Raw genomic sequence first — 24,067 nt, 5'->3', positions numbered from 1 at the left:
TTTTACTCCACAAGAATATTTGATTCTTTCACTTTTACATATAAAACTTGGTATAATAAAAAAAAATTGTCGAGGCCGTGGATAAAAATGGTAAAGGATTATTGTATTTAAAAACTGTTTTCTCTAAATTAAGTGATGCTAAATTAAAAGAAGGCCCGCAAATAAAAAAAGGTATAAAAAATGAATTGAAAATCTTACCGCGAAAGAGTTAGCGGTCTGATCATCTCTAAATAAAGTAATTCATGGGCTTTTAGACAATCTTAAAGACCAAAATTGAAAACGATATGGTACAGAATGTCTTTAAAAAAACATGTCTTGCATTCCCATTTGGATTTATAACCCCCTCCCCATTCATAGAATGGTGAGTGAAGATAAAGGTAAACGCTTTCACCAGAATATAAAACAGACAGAGGAGCATTATCAATCAATATTAAATATTAAAATCTAAGCAGTTTACTGCCGGTTTGTAATGAAAGAGGATTCTACTGTTCACAAGGGCCAAAAGTTCATTTTTCGTATTCTATTTCAGAATATGTAGGTAATTTTTTCTATTGACACCTTAAACCTGACCTATTTTGATTCATTGCCTGTTAATATATATTAAAATAGATATGTCCTACTCTATTTATTTATAGTACTTTCATTTATCATAACTTTCAAATTGTACGAATCAGCTATAGATGAAAATAGACCAAGAAGAAGTGACAACGTGATTAATTAAATACTCACAAATTTTCAAAGTTCATGAAAGGTCGATTTCTAGTATATCGTAGGGAATCAACGATGGATCTCCTGCACATTTTCACGAATAATAGCGAACTGTCAAATCTAATCTGCCAATGGGTTATTCTAAATAACCTTAAAAAGGCATTTGTTGAGAACAATTTGTGCAATATATACAAAATATGTTTCATAATTTCCAACTTTTCGAATCTTTCTGGCAAAGTGGCAATACCGTGTCGAATAGATATTTGTAAACCATGTGATTATTCGAAACCATTCTGTATCAATCTCCAACGGGCAAAGTGTATAGAGCCGTACACAATCAATAGCGACTGGAGCTACTTGTGCAATTCAAAACATCAGAAGGAGTTTTAAATCAAAACTGCAAATAAATTTCAGGTCCTAAAACAACTAAACAAACAGATACTACTGATATTGTTGTTTGATTATATACTATTGATATAATAGAAAAGAAAATATTTGATATAATTGTTGAGTGACACAACTGTGGATATCTACCGAATGTCTACAGATGGTAGGTCTTGAGAAATGCGGAAAATTAAACAGAGATGTTAGGTAATAATTAAAACTAACTATTAAGACAAGTATACTGGAATGGTGTGGTGCACAAAGCAGATGGAACCCTCGTAAAGTCAGACGGTGGGCACTTTATGCACGATGCAACTTTGTAATAATGACCCACCACAGTGTCTAGCAACTCTGCCACCAGTTGATATTCCAGAAACTTTATTTCTTGATAAGGAGTCAAAAATGGACGAACTGCGAACCTCAATAAAATCATTGAAGTATAGAATCGACCAAGTTACAACAAAATAATCAAGGCCGATGGAGAAACGTTGTTTTGACGGATTCACATGCTGCTGACGCAAATTTGACAAGTGAAGAGTACCGAGAAAATGAAGAAAAACAATAATTGTACCTATCCTGAAACAAAGAAGCACTAAACAGTGTAAGAAATGTACAGATAAGTCCCCTATCAATTGTCAGAAAGATGTTTATGAAGATTATACAAATGGGAGCTTGCGAAAAGACAAGTCCAGAAGAACAGGCGAGTGTCAAACTCAATAGAGGTCGCATAGATAAGGTTATCGCGTTATGCCAACTGATTGAAGAGCCTATTATATGTGGAAAGATTGTCGTTTTTGTTTATTTTATTGGGTTTGGATTTGGACAGCTTTGCAAGCGGAACAGTCTCCCCTAAAAGTTATTAAACTTCTTGAGAGGTCCTACAATGATTCCATAAGCTGTACGAGAGTTGAGTTTTTAAAAACAAACATGACGTTCAATATAATGCTACAAACTATTTGGCCGATCGCATTTTATCGATGATGTTTGCGCTATATTCGTTAATTGATGTTGAGAATTAGAACTGACAGATCGTAGGTTATTGTAAATTTGGACGGGGTCCAGTTGGAACAAGTGCAGGAATTCATGTACTTGAGATCAGTAATACAGGAAACAAAAGCGGCATCTACCTCTGAGGTAATAAGCCGAATAGACCTCTAAAAAGGTGCCTGTGGAAGAGAAGTATCATAATAAAAACTAAAATTCAGCCCTTGTGAACGATTATCTTGCCAATTCTTCAGTATGGTTCCGATACTGAAATTCTAATTCTACATGTTTCTCTCCGAGGTCGTATTAGAAACGAAGTCACTCGTTTAAGAGGCGACAATCACAGCAGAGTTGAGCAAAAAATGTCAGCGATTCTGTGGCGAAATCGACCTTCTGAGTAGAAGACAAAGCGAAAAGCCCCATAAAAGACATGAATCAAGATCGAAAATGATCTGAAAAATAGGGGACTAAGGTTGTCTGAGGCTACAACAGCTGCTGACGATCGCCTACTGTGGAGGAATTTAGTGAAGAATGTTCGAAATCCTGCGGCACCAACATTTTTGTTCAATTATTTTGTTTAGATTAGAATTTTTTTCTATGTCAAAATCAAATTGTACAAAAACTCAGAGTTTGCGACGTTTTGACGTCACAAATTTCCATGACGCATATATAAAAATAACTTTGAATAGACTATATTATAGTAATGATAATATGACAGGACTCCACATTTATTAACTTACAACAATAAAAGAAAATATAGCATTATGTTTTAATTAGTTCGAAATTTAGGACTTAGCATATGATGAAGTTGAGTTTTTTCAATACACAACAATAAACCATAATTTTAGTGGGGCTTTTCATTACAGGTAAAACGTTTTCGCATGGAAACCAAAGCAGCCAAAACCTTGGGGATCATCGTCGGAGGCTTCATCTGTTGCTGGCTGCCGTTCTTCACCATGTACCTGGTGCGCGCTTTCTGCGCCAGCTGTATCCATCCCCTAGTATTTTCCATCCTCTTTTGGCTGGGCTACTGCAACAGCGCGATTAATCCCATGATCTACGCCCTCTTCTCCAAAGATTTCCGATTCGCCTTCAAACGAATCATCTGTAAATGTTTCTGCACGGGAAAAGGATCCCAAAACTCTCGCAGAGGCTCAGATGGATCACAATTACAGGTATTAAAGCAATCTTATTTATCCGGCTATAACCATAATCGCCTGATTTTTATTTTTCTGTATAGGGTCGTCAATTTAGATCTCCAAGTTACAACGTACAAGTCCACGGTCACTCTCTAGGCGAGGAAAGCGATCCGGGCGGCGATCCCTCGGATTCCAGGTGACGTAGAGCCATGGGACACTCCAGTGCACACTTCAGAGTAGAAGGGAACAGCATGTTTAAACTAGCTATGGGCGTCGTCATCGGATGACAGCTAGAGAGCCTCGGAGGAGCGACAGGGCGCCTGAGTCCACGAAAATAACGAGAACATGGCGGAAATTAATCAGATATACCTCGGTAAGAGAAAAACTGAAAATATAAATGTATTCTAAGTGTAAAGGTATACAAAATAATATATATGCAAACTCCTTTCACCTAGTCTCATCGCTAAAGATACTGCTGATAACAATGTAAAATGAAGACCGATTTAGGATCAGTCAAATTCTTAAATATTTATTATAGAAGCAATTTTCTAAAATTTTGTCACTTATATCAATTAATTGGTTATATTTTAATAAACTGCAACTATTTTTAAAAAGGTATTTATAAAAACTAGTGTACAACTAGCGATTAATAATTAACTACGACTAAAATATTTTCCTCTGAATAGTGTTCAGACATTAGTAAGATCATATGGTTTTTAGTGTAGATGCTTCCGTTGACGTAATCTTGTTTGATGTATATATCATCAGCAAGGAAAGGAGTGTGCTATATAATTTTGTTGGGAAATCACTGGTGTAAAGAAGATAGAGCACTAGCCCCAATACAACTGCCTAAGGATATGTAACTTTTTTATATAGCAGGCCTTTCTGTCAAATGCCTGTGACCAACATCGAAAAAGGCAGAAGAGCACATCCCTTTACTTTCTAGATGGTTTACAGTTATATCTCTAATTCGATTTACTTAGGCAATGTTGAGTAAGAATTCCTGAAACCCCACAGATGAAATTCTATTAGCTTTCTTCGCTTGAGAATATGTTTGAGGCGTTTTATAATAAATTTTGCAAGTTTAGCTATAACTGGCAATAACGAAATAGTGCGGTACCATTCCACTTTACCTAGATTTTTATCAGGTTTTGGTATTCTTATAACTTCAGCAATTTTCCATGCATCTTGAAAATAGCTTAATCGAACACAAACATTAAACAAGTCAGTTAGTTTAGACAATGACTGTTTGCATTATTTTAGGTATCTCTCTCTTCACAAGGTCATAGCCTAGTGCTTTTTTCAAATTTAAGTAGTGACACCTCCTTTGAATGTACTACTGCAATCTTCTCAGATATATTATTCGGATAGAGGTACATAGTTGAAATCTATCTTCCAAATGCTCTGGACATGTATTTGCTTTTTCAAAATCATTTCAGGCCAACCTCTCAAGGTAATGGAATGCTTAAGATGTTTACTAACTTTCCATAGTGAATACTGGACATTATTAGTTAATGGAGTTCTGAAAGGAATATCGCGATTGATTCTTGTTTGACTTCTTCTCTTTTTCTTTCTTCGATTTTCTTCTTTTTTCTGTTTTTCAGCTAAAAAGGCTTTTATACAATAATAAATGACGTTACCATCAATAGCAAGAAATTGTAGAAATTGTGAAGTTCCTAGGATGTAAAGGAGATTTCAAACGTTTAGCCTAAATTTTGAGTTTGAACTGATGGATTTTATGAAGTTCTGTAGAAATTTCGCAAAAGTGTGAATCTTCAATATCACAAATTTCAAAAAGCTTCGTTTCAGTATCATTTTTCTGTTTTCATATAAACTCTAGAATGTTGACATTGAAATCATACATGACAAAGCTTGTAATATAGTATTTAAGCCTGTCTAATTGTGTAATGTAGAACCACTGTAATAATAACTTAAATAATCTTCCATGAAACTGGAATTGACACGTTTACGTGAAGCGAACCACTAATAAAGCAGAGTCAATAAATATCAACTCCTTCAGATATATAGGAATTATTTATTGGGCAAGGGGGATATTACTTTTTGAACAAGATTTGTTCAACATGAATATTAAACAGAAGTAAAATTAATTATTTTTTATAAAATAAGCAGTTCTATGGAAAGAAACTTAAAGCATTATAGCTCAACTGCTTTAAAACATGACATAAATATATATTTATATATGTTTTATAGAATATTTATAATTGACTATTATAAATAAAGTATCGTGCAAATAAACTTAAAAGAGTTTGCCTCAACCTATCTATGTTTATACATTATTTTTAATATATGCTAATTTATAAGAAATAGTTGCAGTTATAAAAAAAATATAGTCGACGAAATGCTGTTCATTCATTGGTTTATTAATTACACGATTAAGACGTTAAATTAAATAAAACTATAGCAATCCAGATTATTTAAAAAGTTATATATAATAGTGTCACTTCCACTGTCTATCATAGTATTCTAATGTACAAAATATAGATTTTTTTCTTTACATTGTGAAAGGTTTTCACTGAAAAACAAAATATAACAAATCATTTTCGTTCGCCATCAATCATTGCGAAAGTATCGTCACGTTTCGAACTAAACAGTCCCTTCGATTTATAACCGAAAATATTCCGCGTCAAGACATGTCACTTAACATTCAGCCATTTTTACAGTCTACATGCGTTATACATTAAACGTTGTGAAAGGCAATATTTCAAAAAAAAATCGCACAAAGAGTCACACAGTAATTTTTCTTGATCCATTAAAAACGTGCACTCTTTTTGTTATGCGTAAAGCTTGTCGTTTTATATTCAAGCGAAAGAATCAGTTGGCCCAAACCAAAACCTGAATACACACGATAAAAATAAAATAGACATTTTTCTTCAGTTATTTTAATTGGCTTCATTTTACATAACAGCATTTTGAGGGTTAATAAATAAATCCATTTTCCTATATACGTGGTTACATGTTATATTTTAATTTGTTAACTACAAGAAGTTGGAAATATTTATTTCAAATTTTAATAAAACCTTACATAATACAAATAAATGTTCCCAAAAACTTTTTAAAAATTATTTATTTATTTATTTATTATTCTTTAATAATTTATTATTAGTTATATAGATATTTATCACCAAAGTAATGAAAAAAATTTAAATTGTATAGTAACCTCTATAGTTTTTAAAAGGTAGGTTCTTAATTATTAATTTTTATATTGGAGAGCCCAACTGTTTAATATAAAAACATAAAATAAAGATGCTTATCCAATATTTCGTTTTAATTGTATATATAAATAAATCTGCATTCAGTATAAATATTTATTTTATATTATTTAACAACGAACTACAATCTCAATTTTTGTTCTGTCGTAATTTATAATACATTAATAATAATATATGCATCACAGATATAATATATTTAATGGTAAGTCTTGTAAAATATTAAAATAGGTGGAATATTTGTACTAATTAACTAACTAAACAATTAATTACATCGATATTCGCACGCAAAATTTAGCCATATATGTTATATTTATAAAGTGAGATATAATTAGTAAATTAATGAGATTGTTCTAGTAATTTGACGGTTGTTATTAGACAGTTTTCAGCAATGATAATGATGTTTTAAATAGAACTACTAAAATCCAGGCAAAGCCACCAGTATAATTTTTGAAAGTATTCTTGAGCTGACTAGATAAAGTAGGCGTAATTGAGGCAAAATTATTTATTAAATGTAAAACTTGGAATAATAATTATAATTAAAAATGTTCATGAAAAGTTAACATTTTTAATAATTTAAGATGTATCGAACATAATAATGCCTCTGTATCTCGTATAATATACAGTATATCCAAAAACTCAACCACCTCATTTTTGACTCAATTTATAGAAGTATCATCAGTTGTGAATAAATTTTGAATAAGTATAGATTTGGGCGCCCTTAATATACATTTGTCTCCTCTTAGCATTCGTTTTAATGTTTCTTGAAGTCAGGTAACTATTTTAAAAAAAAACAAGATGTAAATACTCAATAATGAAAATATTGATTTAATATATACACAAAATTGGTACATTTCCTAGTTAACAACCAAAAATAATTATCGCTGTAGAAATATATATTTATATATGTATATTTATATATGTATATTTATATATGTATATTTATATATATATATATATATATATATATATATATATATATATTTATATATATATAACCATAATATAACCATTTCGATAATGTGAACTACACTCCCATTACTATTGTTGAGGTTTACACGGAAACAGAAACCCAAAAAGCAGAATTAGGAAACGAAAGAGGGGAAAAATATCGGTATGTGCAGAGACGTTATCCTTTCTATTCTAGAACCACTTGGTTCCAATTCCGGTGTACTGCCAACACCTGATTCCTGTATGTGTATGTGTAATGGTCCATGGAGGCGATCGGTGGCTACAAGGCATTTTCAACTGACCCCACCTAGCTCTAAAAACGCCAAGAGCCTTTTCGCACACTCACAATAAATATCAAAATGTTCTTAAAGGCATAGATTGATGTTCAAGAATGTGCCTATAGTCTATCTAATAAAATAGTGAAGACACGTCGTAATTTAGGTCATTAACACGTCGCAATGTTGCCGCATTAAATTTTAGTTTATATTAGTCTTCGACATATAAGAAAAAAACAAACTCAATATATACATATATATATATATATATATATATATATATATATATATATATATATATATATATATATATAAATTAACGAAACAAAACTAATATTATCAAATATAATTTGCTTCAACATTATTGTAGTGATATTCATCGAAGGACTTAAAACTACAATTAATTTCACAATTATAATAGTTTGTAGGTTAAGGTTGTGTTTGATCATATTTACATTTAATTCTTTTTACACCACCTATAAGGTAGAATTACATGCACGTTTTATTTAGTGGTATCCTCTGGAGACCTAATTAACAACTGTATATCTAAGTAATGTATTTTACTATCACAGGAGAGCATATCTACCTTTCTACATTTAGTTCTTGTCTCCCTATTTTGTTGCTGTTTTTGATATAACTGTATTTCTCTACACATACGTTCTAACCAAAGGCTCATCTATATTCTGAAGAACTACACACAGCTTTGCATCTTTTACACTCTACAATATGACTTTCTACAGTTATACTATACTAACTATATTATCTCTTAATTATATAATCTCACATGCTGAATAACTAAAACTAAAGTTTTCCATCTATCTGACATTTGTTCATGATTGCACCTTTTATCTTCCTTTGTTTTTCAGATAGTACAGTTCCAGACAGTTGTTGTAGGCAATGCTTCTTTCCTCATATCCAAACAGTCTTTGTTTTATGTCTCTAACAATAATGTTCAGTTAGTTCAGTCTCATTCAGTTCTCCAAGTTCTTTAAACCATTGAAATCCTATCTTTCCTAATAGTTTATGATGACTTAGATCAAAGAGCAGCATCATGTCCAAATGTTTATGGGTTTTTGCCAGACTAATAGTTTTCGCTGACGTATAAAGTTATGTTTATCGAAAGAAATTGCAACTGTTTTTATACTTTTCATCAATTTGGTCTCGAATAGAGCTAGGATATCAAGGTGGTCTTGATTCGTCACCCGCTTCGTATGCGGACGTTTTCGTTTCGTTGAATTCGAACTTTTTAAGAGATTTTAGTCACAGTATCCATACTAATACTTAACATACCTCTCTAGCGCATTTTATTGGCGTCATTTTATCGGACGCAATCTGTTTCGACATATTCGGGCACATCAGACAGCATGGTCTCTATTTTTAACTAGAATGAAAAGATAAAAAAATACTGTCTTATTTTAAAATGAAATGATAAACTGATATAGGCACTACGTTCGACATGAGGATGTCGTGCGTTCACTGTAGGAATGCAGAAAAATAACGATATATAAGTTTTTTCAGAAAATATTGATATTTTGGCCGATATATCGATATGTTTGTTTAGAAAAAATATATATTTTTTAAGCTAATGTTTCACTATTTTTATCTACTCTTATAAATATAGATATATTTTTTCCTACGATATATCGATATATCGAAATTTTTTTAATTATATCGATATTTTCTAAATATCGATATTTTTTTTCGGTGGCCAACACCTCTAGTTCGCTGTTAGGTTGGATCGACTATATATATATATATATATAGATTTGAGATAAAAGGCTCTTATAATTGTCATAATATGTTTTCCTTAATTATTTTGATATACTTCTAGAAAATCGTTTAGAAATTATGCAAACTTGATAGTTTTCCAAATCTAGGAAGGCCCGTTTTTAAGCTAAGCTCCGCTCCGCGATTGAGTATCTCTATATTGTTGAATCAGATTTAGTTATTTTTTGTATCGTATAGAGTCCCAGAGCTGTGCGATAACAATAATCATCTAAATTTTGGTCTTATTGAAAACGTCGAAAAAAAAATATTATTTTTCTCAGAGAAACGTCGCAAGACTCCAGCCGGATGTTTTCCGTTTCTGTAAATCAATCTTTTATCCGGTAGCGTTAGGCGGAGGGAAAACTTTTCGGCAAGTTAACACCGCTATTCTCGCTACTGTCCCGCCATTTCAACTTATTTCGCCTCTAACAATATCCACTTTAGTTCGGCGACGACACGAAAAGAATAAACAAGGGCGAACAATGCCTTGGAGTCGCCGCCAAGGAGGAATAATCGTGAGATGAAGGAGAGGAAAAAAGGTTCGGCCGGAATTCGGCCAATAGAATTCGGGAAAGATAAAAAAAATCCGACGCAGGGGGATCCCGGATAGAAAAGGCTGAATATCTGGATAGCTGTCGGTTCTATTGAGGCTTATATTGCAATATAAAATGTAATTAACCGCCGCTTTCACTGCTCAACAGTTTTCACTTTGCAAATAGAAGGTACTAATCGGCATTATACTAAAGACCTCAGAAGGAATTAACATTAATCAGGAAGATTAACTTTAAAACAAATTATTAAAACTGATTTTTTGTTTTTCAAAATATACCCCGCGTAGCATTTTCCCTCTCCCATTGAGGTACATCCAGAACCCATGTTTTGAAAGTGTCAATCACTTCTTCAGGTATCAGGAATCGTTCACGACGTAATTATTAAAGTGTTTTTAATGTGCAGAAACAAAAAAACACAGTAGTAATCAATTCGATATTTTCTCTATTGTCGTGATGGAAATAGTTTTATACTATTCGGAATTGGTCGTCCTACAGTACGTCCTACTGGCCCTATGAAATCGGTAATACTGAAACAAACTTTTGCATCGATGTGCTTCTTCCGCAGTATAAGAGGTTTTGTTAGATTTAGCTCGCTGTGTTTTTATATGGCTTTTAAATCAATCTTTATACCTCTAGAGATGCTTCACACAGTATTTGATGTACGCATTTGCCTGTATCAATCGATTCTAGTCGTTATTTGAATATTTGCCAGATGATGCGAAATCCAACTCGAAAATATCCCCTTTACAACCAAATAATCATGCAATGTTTTATTGATGCTTATCATAATAATGCCCAAAGTTGCCTAAATCTCACAATAAGGCACGTAACAGACTTGCTTTATAATATAATTTAGAGCATCGCTATTTTCCAGCAATAGAACCAATTTCGGAGGACCTTACCGGTATTTGTCCTGGGGCGAATATCAGAGGCGGTTGAATTCATTATACCAATTTTTTACAGTACCGTAGCTTTAAACCGTCTGCAAAATTAAGTTCGTCCAAATATTGTTGTATAGATAATACACCTCAAAAATTATGAAAAAAATAATCGAAGAAAAAATGTTCCTGATTTATTTTCCGAGAAAAAAATATTTTATACCGCACAAATCACGCTCAAATTACGAAATGTTCTGAAGAAAAGTATGTTCAACAACGTCTACTTTGCAATGAAAACGCCAGATTGCGTTTAGCAATACTAGGTGCTGCCAAAGCCGGAAGTACCAAACGCTTTAAAACTCAACATTATAGGCAACATTGAATAAATCCATTTAAATAGTTACATAACTAATAAAATAATGTCCAGTAAATAATCTAATGCATATTCTAAACTTAAGAGAACCAAGATCAGTTTTCCTACGCGTTTAAAATAACGTAAAACTCAGCAAATATGTGTTATTTTAGAGAATTTCACAACAAACAATTGCAAATTAGATATTGCCATTTAGCCAACAACAAAACATGTTTTAAAATTGAAATTTCTATGCCACGTAATGTAAAAAAGTATTTAATATGTTGCATAATATGTCAAGTTGTATAAAAAATTGTACATTATAACTACTTCTTTTTCAGTTCATTTTCATTAGAACTATTTACGTATTTATTATTTATGAGATGAGATTATTTACGAGATCAAATAAATATAATAAATTCCTCGTCTTTTGTGAACTTTATTGTCATTATCTGATTTATAGTTATTGTTATATATTGAATTTTAATTGATTTTTAGCAGTTTTTTCGTTTACTATTTATAACATCAATTTCTAACTATTCTATATATCTATACTTTCCTTACATTCTTTAGATTTATTTAATCGGTAATTTTGTTATTGCAATCAAGACAGAAATATTTTTTCTGCAAAGCTCTCTCTCTCTCTTAGGGCATCCTCTGTTTGTTATTCACAATAGTAATAAAAATTCTTTTATTTTCCATATACCTGTTTCTGGAGCAATTACGTTTTAGTGGTAAGAAAGGAACTTCTATCCTAGGAGGTGTTGGATACTTAGACATACCTTACTTTAGTTATTTTTGAAAAATAAATTAAACAATTGCACTTTTTTTAGTATCCCCACAGCTATCAAAAATGTTTGCTAAGTTTTATTGCAAATTTATATAAGGTTCGTCGGACGTCAAGCAGTCTGCTTTATTCATGTATCGGAAAAACAACAAGAAAGCATAAACAAGAATGTGTATCCTAACTAATTTTAATTGCCAACAACAACCAAACTTTTTTACTTTACAAGACATGCTAGGTACAGCTAGGTATTAATTGCTAAATTTAACTTTATTTCATTGACATCTCTTCAGATATAACTTCAAATTACATCTGGATTCTATTACCATAGTGTAAATATAAACTAAAAGCCATTTATTTCATTTTGACGTCAATAACCTCTGAAGATCTATGAATTCTTCGTAATCCACGATGGTTAGTGTAACAGTTGAATTTTTGATGATAAATTAATTGTGTATCAATTGAATATCTATTCATCAACCCACAAAATAATTTGACTAGTATTTCAGGAGGTTTACCAATCTCCATTCTCGTCTTTCTGATTTTATTTAGTAATTGTAAAGTGTCTTTATAAGTAATAGTAAAAAATAGAAAACAATCAATGTAAGCCTTCTCTACACAGTTAATGTATAAATCTAAATTTTTAAGACCGATAGCTAAACTGCTATGTAAACTTCAATAGAGAAAACCCCATGAATTTAAAACAAAAACATTTAATAACATTTGATAATTAACAATGAAAAAATCTATGAAATTCCAAATGCCCAAACAAATGGTGTATAATACCATTATATAATACCGATAACTGAAACCTTCTACTCATTTATATGTAATTACTAGTTGACCCGGCAAACGTTGTTCTGTGATGTTTCATGTCATGTTCAATTTGTAGAGAATTTAGAGTGTAAAAAAAGACTAACTTATTGGAAGTGTGTAAGGATGTCGTATATGAGTGAAAAAGGCATGGAGCGCTGTGAGCGATGAGGGAATATAAAAATAGCGAAACACTAAACATTAATTTTTTTAATCTATTATTTATTTATTTTAAGTAATAATTATTTATATCTTCACTTCATTACATAATATTAATCTCTTAATGCTACAGCGTGACCAGTATTTTTTGTTAGGCCGTCTTTAGCTGATAAAACAAATTTGATGGTTTACCCACTCGAGAGCATGCAACGTATCATTGTCCGAGCGAAAAATATGGTGTGCTCAAATCTAAGCCACAAACAGAGATTGTTTGGTTTTGGGATTTATTAATAGTCATTGCAAATGCCAATTTAATCGGAAATTAAGTAAGCTTAAATTGAATTGACACATGGGTAGAATAGGTATTCGTGGTATTAATATATTTTCACCTTGAACCTTGAAACAGCCGTGGCGGATTCAAATTACGAAGCAGAATAACTGGAAATGCAACCTTCCATTGTAAGTTATGCGGTGGCATGCCTGACAAATCCAGTGAGTTCAAAAACGTGGTAGAAAATTTACAGCTTCAGTGGCATCGGACACTGTATCAATAGATTTATATGATAAAAAGTCCCTTGGCAATAACTCTTGTATTTTCAGATTCAAAATGTCAACTTCTACATTTTTGGCCGCTAAAATTGATCTTTCTGCAAGCCACTCCAGATTTATATAATTCGTGTATACGTCGGGAAATATTTGTTCAATGAAAGCATCTCATTAGGGGAATATGTTCAGCTTCCGCAGCTGTTAAATGTGAGGACCAGTATATATAGTCGAAAGCTGTGCGAGAATCGATGAGAATGATAATAACACACTTTTTTCCATCTAACACGTTTTCTCATAAACTGGCAGAGTGCGAAAAGTAGAAATGTCATGTAGAAAACCGCGATTCCGTCTATATTCCTCATGCTATTCTAGGCTTGTCTCTTCGCGAGCCTTTTGAAATCTCATTTGTATAATCCATATAAGCATCTTCCCGACAATTGATGAGAAGACTAATACCTCGATAGTTTTGGAATGTTTACTATCTTCATTTTTCAGTTTAGGGACAATCACCGCTTTCTTCCATGCTCTTTCCAATCGCCAAATATGTGTCAGCAGCAGGCGAATGCTGTATTCATCTTGTAACTTGTATCTTACCTCTTAACAAAAGTTTTTTATATTATATCATATTTATATTATATCATATTTATATTATATCATTTATCGAGATCTTTATTGAGGAACTCGAAATATGAAACTTCATGAACCCATCATCAGTAAGATTATTCCATGAAATGATGTATTGTGGTAATTTGATTTCTTTCACTAGATTTATTGGATAAGTCTCCAAGTATATATTCATCATTATCCAGCTGGTCTGAATCCACCTAAAATGTTCCCATAGTGAGCACCCTTTAATGAAGACATTTAATCACTTTTCGTATTTGCTCGCAAAGAAAGACATTGACGAAATTGCCCTCAGAGTATTATAACAACGTATAAATTGATCAATATTATTCCGACCATATTTTGGAAGCGTTAGAAGTTCATACATAAGAGAAACATCACATTCTATCAACTATCTTGTTTTAGAAGTTTCTTGGTTGTATACTACATTTTTGGCCGGTAAAATTGCTCTTTCTGCAAGCCATTCGAGATTTATATAATTCGTGTGTACGTCGGGAAATATCTCGCGATTCAGTGATTGTGCGGAAATGAAATAATTAACTGATCGTGCGAATTACACTCAAAATTAAAATTTTATTAGTTATTAATAATTAATTATATTCAATAATAAGTTATTAATAAATAAATAACAAAATTACTTGAGAATATATTTGATATGAGTGTTACATTGAGATAACAAAAATGTTTACCTACTACGCTTGACGCATGAACACTAATGATAGCCAAAAACTATAGGAGTGAGAGAAGGCTTATTGTTTGACAGAAATAGGAGACCATCTTCGTTGTCATCTCTACTCCGTACTGTTTACTGGGTGAGAAGTGACAACCGGTAGACACATGGAGGGGATAAATTGCCAAGTGATAATAATTGATGTTATCGAGCGGGATAAAAAATGATTAAATTATTAAAATGACTATTAAAAGGCAAAGCAGGGGTTGGTAGTAGAAAAGTGAAATTTTAAGGTTTTTTTAGGTTGGACACCTCTTATCACTTAGGGCTTTAAAAAATAGATAGTAGCCGATTCTCAGACCTACTGAAAATGCATCAAAAATTTCATAAGAATCGGTCAAGCCGTTTCGGAGGAGTATGTGAACGAACATTGTGACCTGAAAATTTTATATATAACATAATATTTTTCAACCACACTTACTGTATGTTTGCTTTACTATCATTAGATTTTTCTCAGATTTCATACTGATTTCTGCTTTATAGTTAATATTATCTCTATATAAATAAAATAACCATCTGGCATGCTGGAGTGGCCCAGAAAAAATGAAATTGTAAGCGAGAGAGAAAGCGAGTAGATGGTATTTCGGCAGGATCCGGAGAATTTTTATGCGATACATAGCACACCCCGTTGAATTTATTAAATCGGCCTAAAAAAATACATACGCGGGCCTTCTACATCATGAAGAATTCAATAAGTAAAGTTCGTATAACCGTAACCGCCTTCCTTAAATATAATTTGACGAAACGTATACCCCGTACGTCGAAAGACACACCATAAATATTTTATATGGAACCCTCGCGCAGTCCGAATTTATTTTCATTTCACTAAATTGGCCTCGAGGAATGTTATTTTGGGATTATGACGAATTATAATTCCTTTTAATAATATGCGTAAGGGATTAATTATATAAAACATGGGCTTAAAAGTTCAGGGCCTAACACATCAATGACGCTAGTTTTTTGCATTCACCGCTCTTTCAGTTGATACTTACCTTGAAAAGAAAGTCTGTTAAAATTTTATAACATTCTACTCATAACTTTGTAAGTTGTTGTACTAGGAGTGACGCTACTTTTGTTATTTTCAAAGCAATATATTAAAAACAATTTCGTGTTTTAATTTTGCATTGCTTCTTGATGGGGAAAATACCGTTTAAGCAAAGCAATGGCTTGAAAAGTGTTGTAAGGACTCCGTTCTATTACAAAAAATAATAAAACGTTGATTTTTTGACTTCAAACGTGGGCGTAGAGACACCGATGATGCAGAACGCAGCGGACGTCCAAATGAGGTGGTAACACCAGAAAACATAAAAAGAATCCACAAAATCGTTTCTAATGATCGAAAAGTGAAGTTGTGTGAGTTAGCTAACATCATTAAGATATTAAAAGAACGTGTTGGTTTTAAATTACAGAAACATTTGACAATGAGAAAGCTATGTTCACAGTGGGTACCGCGTTTGCTCACTGTTGTCCAATAACGAGAACGTGTTGGTTATTCTAAGCAGTGTTTGGCCATGTTTAAAAGTATCAAACCGGAATTTTTGCATCGATATGTGTCAATGGATAAACCACTCAATCCGGAATCCATCATTTCGCTCCTGAATCAAAACGAGCGTCATCTGAGTGGACTGCAACTGGTAACATTCCTATTTAGAGGCAAAAGATAAATCGTTCTACAAATTCTGGTATTGAAATATTAAAGCGAATGAAAGCTATTGAAAGAATGATTGTGTGACTCTGGATGGAGATTACGTTGACGAAAAAAAACCAATTTATTTCTTTGAGAAATAAATTTGATTGATTGATTGATTGGCATTGATTTTATGAGAAGTTCCACTATTAAGAAATAGGACGGAGTACAATAGCAACAAGTGTCACACATTTCACTTTGCAAAGTCTTCCGATCAGTTTGTTGTAAATAGTTTTATAGAATAATGTCGATTCAGAACAATCACACCTATTAATAAAAAAATATTTTGTTACTGCATTTTCATCTATTATAGAAAAAAGTAGTGATATAGTTTCTAGTCTTAAAGTGGTTTACCCAGCGATTAAAATATCCGGATATATGCCACAAAACGAAAAGTTTCTACACAGTATGTAAAAATTCTTCCTTCGTTCTTCTATTATTGTAAGACATATTTACTTATTCCTTGTGTAATTTTTGGTTCATTGCATCATCGCTCATTGGCAGAATAAACGACGGCAATTTAAAAAGAGGGTCACTAAATGATTGAAAAGCTGTGATCGATTTACTTTGATTAATTACTAGCTAACGCTTTCCTCTATAAAATGTAATAGACCATAGCAAATACAGCAAGTATTTGCCGTATCTCTGCTGAGTCTAGCATCACAACATCTTTGTTCCTCAAGCATTGCATTCGTGGCTCACCAGTTTCGCCCACCATATACTATGACACACGCTGTTGCATATGCTCTAGTTGCTCTCATTGCTTTGTAATTTTCAATCATAAGCTGTATTGAGCTTACACAACCTGCAGTAACCTCATTTGCGTTCTTTTCCCTCATATAAGTTCTCATAAAGATTGAATTTCGCATGACATCCTGAATTTATATTCTCTCACATTGTTTGGTATCACCTTACTTTACCATTACAAGAAGTCCAGTTGAAAATCAAAACAATCATCATTGAAATTGGCAGAAGAATGAGTCTACAACTTAATAGGCTCTTCTTGACTGTGCGAATTTAGAAAATTATAATTGGTATTCTTCCGTGAATTTGCGAAAATATTTTTCCTGAATTTTAGGTTCGTATAGCATTTACAATTATGTATATTTGTAAATATTTATATTATGCTATTAGCAAAAATTAAAAAAGCAATTGACAAGGAGAAAATCCTGTTTATCAAACGTTAAAACCGTTAGTAACCTGTATTTTAATGATTGCTCTTAATTACCGAAACAGTGTTTAAATAGGGTCCTTTAACTCTTCACTGAAATACAGATGTCTCGCTTAAATTTTATGCCAAAAGTTATCCTTGTTTTCTTTTACTAGCTATACCTACAACTTATTGACGACCAACCAAAATTAATTTATATTACATTGTAGTGTTTTTCAGCCTCGATAATTATATACAAATTATAATGGTTTATTGCCATAATATACTCTGTCATATGTAATATATAAAATATATTATTTATATTTTATCAGCTCATTATATAAATTCGACAAAGCAAAAAGTTTTCTTTGTAGTTGATATTATAAGTTAACCATTTTTGTTAAGCAAAAAGTTAAGGCCTATAGCGCATAATTATCATAGTTTTCTCCTATAAATGGTGAAAATTTAAATCTCATATTAGTTTTTTAATCGCAATGGAAATTTGAACCACATTTGTAATGTAAAACCTGCTAATTGAAAATTGTTCTATAGAGTCAGTGATAATTATTAAAAATCATATGACAGAATTAAATTAGCAATTCAAAATGGGATTATTATAAAATAAGATTCTACACTATGAGTTCTTGAAACAAAAGAACTGTGATATTTTTTTCAAAAATGTTATTAATTTTATTAAAGATAACTGGTACTTATGAAACTAAGAATATTGTCAATTTTTCTCTTACTAATAAAATATTAGGTCAGGTTACTAATAAAGTATTACAGTCTGTTGTAAAAGTTGACATATTTAGGTTAACTATTCCGGAAGAAAATTTAATTAATTAGCACATTATATATAGAATAAATATCATTAATTATTAAGCTAATAAATGAAGTAACAAAAATATAGATATTAAAAACATTGTCGATCAAGTGTCACAAAAAATTAGTTCATATACGTTGGACCTCCCCTTATATTACAGATCTCTAAAGTTGCATGTATATAATTTTTTTAAAATAATTTACCCCTCGGTTTTCCCCTTAAAAGTTGTTCTATTTTTGTTACCAAAAAGCTAATTCAAATTAAATTATTGATACTGGATCCAGTGGATCTCGGGTTGCCATAGTTATGACATGGAGCTCGTATATTACATATTCATATATATATATATATATATATATATATATATATATATATATACATATATATGTAGATATATATATATATATATATATATATATGTATATATATATATATATATATATATATATATATATATATATACATATATATATAGATATATATATATATATATATATATATATATATATGTATATATATATATATATATATATATATATATTTATATATATATATATATATATGTATATGTATACAGTCTAACGTAAATACTATAGTACATTAAGGATTTTTTATAGGTAGATAGATATATTATTGACAGCCCATAAAAGCCATAGAATGTTGCCTATTTCTATAAATCGATCAAGTACAATATCGTCGAAACATTACCAGAAAGAATTCCCTCCGCTGCATGCTCGTGCCTTTGTCCCATCTCTACTATTTCAACCTTCCTCACCAGCAATATCCACTTTGCCAGTAGCGCAAAAGAACCGATAAGACCGAACAATGGCTTACGCTCGTCTAATGTAAGCAATAGAGCGATAGACCTCAAATAAAATCGAACAGGAGAGATGGAAGAATATAACGGAATGCAATCGATGTCGTCGAAGAAGAAATATTTTTAAGCGGTATCTAATGGAATGCGACTAGAGATGGAAACACAAAGCGGGTATTGATGAATTCCGGGTGGTTGGCAACACTTAGTTTCAGATTTGATCAACTCACCAATATTTTTTAAAACATCAAGAATTTTAACTTGAGGAAAGCAGAAAGAACATTTTCGCAATAAAAATACGGAGACAGAAAATGCTCTTAATGGTGATATATTATTACAACATTCAAAAACAAAAATTATTATAATTTATATATTAAATCATTAAATATCTCAAATTTAATTTAAAATACATTTACATTAATAAGAAAGTTGCTGTTTTTTAATTTTTATTCGAAAACACATATATTTAGCTATCTAGTAATTTTATCTTAATTGTTTTCCAGTCCAATAGAATCCTTCACAAAAGGTTTAACTTAATTATATTGGGTCAAAGGGTTCTTGTCTCATCAAATTCCAGTATTGGCGAAGTATTGAGTTATATTCACACAATCCAGCTTTACCAAAACGTTTGAATGATTCACGAATCATCGTAACGTTAGGTTCCTGTAACTCTCTCTGTTTCCATTTCTAACATACCACGGGGCGTGAGATTGCTCCGAAAAACTTTGGCTTGATATGTTGGGATTATATTGACATTGGACTAATTTTTCAACGACATATTACACATACTACGCGTAGATCAACACTAATTTCAAAATGTATTTAGATAAATTATTAATAAGGCTTTCTTACATAAAGATAGTTCATATTGTCTCAATAAACCACCAAGGTTTTGCTCATTTCTTCTTAAGAATAAGTATAAGATATATATTATAATATATATATATATATATATATATATATATATATATATATATATAGTATCACATTATTGAAATGTTCATTGACTTTGCGCTAAAAGTATTTTGTATGGTAGTCACATTCCTTCATAATCTTTATATTGTTCCATTTGAACATAATTTGAGCTTATAATATGGCCAATATTTTTACAACAAACATCCCATTGTTAGTACCTAATTGAAAAATAGCTTAACTTTCTGAAAAACAACTGTTTATAAATATACAAAAGCTCTGTGTATATAATTTTATACATACCGGATAAAAACGGTACTGGATCACGCACGACCCATGCATAATCGAAATAAATTGGATTTTTCTATATGATCTACCCATTTCATAAATAGAGTAGAAAGCTTCTTAAATGGATAACAAGGTTTCATTTCTTTACTTTCTGTACATCTAGTTACACAACACTTTATAGATCGAAGAAGCATTAAAACGAACTAATTTCATAAACATAAAGATATTCGAAATTTTCTCTCTTCTATATTATGCACACATAACATGACGCTCAAGACAAATAATTGCAACTAAATAAACCAATTAATTCTAACAATGCTGCAACGAGCCAATTTAAAATAACTTCAGAATGACTAGAATAAATCTAATAGGTCTGAAATTAATAAATTTAATTATAACTTCATTAAAGCTACATAATGCTTATAGTAAATAGATTTAACGAGAACGTATAATTAGTAGAAATATTCTACCAAGAATATCTCCTAAAAAATATTGTTATATCAACCATTTTTGGAGAGGGAAAGATGAAACGACTTATATATTTAGCTTTAAGATGTCCTTATTGTCGAGTATACTATTAAATAAATAAAATAAAAAAGACAACTTGTTTATAAGTTAAATAATGATATGGCAAAATACAACGCACACGTAAAATGTATGAACAAATATAATCTAAATAAAACTAGCAGGGTATAGATAGCGGAAATAAAACGTATTTTAGCCAACATTTTCATTTGGATAGATATTCTGCCGTATAGAGTATCCCGAATGTCAAATTATTTGCCAGTTACAGAACAAAAGTTTATAATTAACTCGTACCTAAAAATACGAAAATAAAAACAATTGCACACACGAATACTTATTTATTACAAAAAATAATGAATATGTCCTTGTGACTTAAATTTTTTAAAATATAAAATTAACTAATTGTTAAAACTAGTTCACTTACTAAGTTTAAGTTATATTCTTTCATATGCTTTCAGTTGTTATTTTTTAAATTAATTCTGATATTATTATATCATGCATGAAGATCTTACTAATATATCTCAATATTGATATATAAATAAATTAAATGATTAGCTGAAAATAATATTTTATTTGTGAATTCTCTATTTTTATATATAAACTTGTAAATATTTCGAAGCTTAATGCTTGTGTTGTAAATTATAATATGTGTAAACATCTTGTACATATACTCTAATGAATGTGATGTAAATTTAGCGTATAAAGTATTGCTGAACACAAAATGTCAGCAATCAAAATAAGGCTGTGTCTTAGCCAAATGTTCTAGTTAATAAACAGTTACTATTTGTTATGAATGTATAACTATATCTAAATATATAAATGTTATGATTAAATGTAATAAACCTAAGGCTACAGTGTTTATCAATTTCTGATTTTCAGGATTCGTGATGTTATTTTATACGTTAATTTATGTTTAGAGTGTAGAGTTCCTAAATATTTTTTCTATGTTCGATTCAGACTAATTTAAATAGTCACTTTTATCAGTATTCATATATGTTTGTTATTTATGTCTAAATAAATGGAGATTTTATCAGGATATGTTTTTTCTTCTGTTTTAAATATAACTATTTACTTACTTTTATAATATTGGAAAGCAAGATTATAATGAAACTACTAACCACAAGGTTATAATGTTATCAAATTTGATCAGTGAGTTCTGATCATCAAAGCATTCTCTCTCTCTAATGTAATAGATTTAAGATATATAGTGTTTACCCATTTCTTATTTTCACAGTTAGTGCTTTGTAAGTTAATTTACATATTAGAGTGTATTAGTATTCCTAATCATTTTTTCATGTTTGTTTAGTTTCTCATTTTAGTTTTAGGTCAATTAATATATTTACCTTTTATTTAACTATTATAACGTCTAAATAAATGGAGATTTTATCAGGATATGTTTTTCTCCTGTTTTAAATATAACTATTCACTTACTTTTATAATATTGGAAAGCAAGATTGTAAAGAAACTACTAACCACAAGGTTATAATGTTATCAAATTTGTGATCAGTGAGTTCTGGTCATCAAAGTATTCTCTCTCCCCAATGTAATAGATTTAAGATATATAGTGTTTACCCATTTCTTATTTTCACAGTTAGTGTTTTGTAAGTTAATTTACATATTAGAGTGTATTAGTATTCCTAATCATTTTTTCATGTTTGTTTAGTTTCTCATTTTAGTTTTAGGTCAATTAATATATTTACCTTTTATTTAACTATTATAGGTATCTTTGATCAGTATTGATGTATATTTGTTATTTATGTCTAAATAAATGGAGATTTTATCAGGATATGTTTTTTCTTCTGTTTTAAATATAACTATTCACTTCCTTTAATAATATTGGAAAGCAAGATTATAATGAAACTACTAACCACAAGGTTATAATGTTATCAAATTTGATCAGTGAGTTCTGGTCATCAAAGCATTCTCTCTCTCTAATGTAATAGATTTAAGATATATAGTGTTTACCCATTTCTTATTTTCACAGTTAGTGTTTTGTAAGTTAATTTACATATTAGAGTATATTAGTATTCCTAATCATTTTTTCATCTTTGTTTAGTTTCTCATTTTAGTTTTAGGTCAATTAATATATTTACCTTTTATTTAACTATTATAGGTATCTTTGATGAGTATTGATGTATATTTGTTATTTATGTCTAAATAAATGGAGATTTTATCAAAATATGTTTTTTATACTGTTCTAAATATAACTATTCACTTACTTTTATAATATTGGAAAGCAAGATTATAATGAAACTACTAACCACAAGGTTATAATGTTATCAAATTTGATCAGTGAGTTCTGGTCATCAAAGCATTCTCTCACTCTAATGTAATAGATTTAAGATATATAGTGTTTACCTATTTCTTATTTTCACAGTTAGTGTTTTGTAAGTTAATTTACATATTAGAGTGTGTTAGTATTCGTAATCATTTTTTCATGTTTGTTTAGTTTCTCATTTTAGTTTTAGATCAATTAATATATTTACCATTTCTTTAACTCTCATAGGTATCGTTGATCAGTATTGATGTATATTTGTTATTTATGTCTGAATAAATGGAGATTTTATCAGGATATGTTTTTTCTTCTGTTTTAAATATAACCATTCACTTACTTTTATAATATTGGAAAGCCAGATTATAATGAAACTATTAACCACAAGGTTATAATGTTATCAAATTTGATCAGTGAGTTCTGGTCATCAAAGTATATAGTGTTTACCCATTTCTTATTTTCACAGTTAGTGTTTTGTAAGTTAATTTACATATTAGAGTGTGTTAGTATTCCTAATCATTTTTTCATCCTTTTATTTAACTCTCATAAAAATCTCTAAACATCACATCCCTCAAACAGAGTTCATCACACCTGAGTGATAAAACAATCACCTGAAAGGTGTTCTTCCTCAACATTAATAGAGCTTGTAGAATATAAATAAAAAGACCCTTGAACTGTGGAATAAGATCCAATGCTCACCGGGGTGTCTCAAAATAACTCCATG

At 30.6% G+C, this 24,067-nt stretch overlaps 1 protein-coding gene and 1 long non-coding RNA gene across 3 annotated transcripts in view; both read left to right on the top strand.

Annotated features, from left to right (window-relative positions):
* Oamb (Octopamine receptor in mushroom bodies) overlaps positions 1 to 5,455 on the top strand; it is a 342,242-nt gene extending 336,787 nt beyond the window's left edge. The window contains exons 7-8 of one of the 2 annotated variants that reach the window (XM_076409535.1): positions 2,943 to 3,251; positions 3,317 to 5,455. In XM_076409535.1, coding sequence (XP_076265650.1) covers positions 2,943 to 3,251; positions 3,317 to 3,415 — 408 coding nt within the window. In that variant the 3' untranslated portion in view covers positions 3,416 to 5,455. The remainder of the gene's footprint in view (positions 1 to 2,942; positions 3,252 to 3,316) is intronic. The other variant, XM_076409536.1, reaches the window with a different exon arrangement.
* Positions 5,456 to 19,495: 14,040 nt separating this feature from the next.
* On the top strand, positions 19,496 to 22,857 carry LOC143199612 (uncharacterized). The gene is made up of 4 exons (XR_013006509.1): positions 19,496 to 19,780; positions 19,825 to 20,164; positions 20,383 to 22,396; positions 22,754 to 22,857. It is a non-coding gene; the product is annotated as an uncharacterized LOC143199612 (long non-coding RNA).
* Positions 22,858 to 24,067: the final 1,210 nt, after the last annotated feature.

Source organism: Rhynchophorus ferrugineus, unplaced genomic scaffold (genome assembly GCF_030347505.1).
Source record: "Rhynchophorus ferrugineus isolate W39M unplaced genomic scaffold, kcgeb_rfMv2 rfM7, whole genome shotgun sequence".
NCBI classification, from domain to species: Eukaryota; Metazoa; Arthropoda; class Insecta; order Coleoptera; family Curculionidae; genus Rhynchophorus; species Rhynchophorus ferrugineus.
The sequence above is the reverse complement of the archived record's forward strand: the minus strand, read 5'-3'. Positions and strand labels throughout refer to the sequence as shown.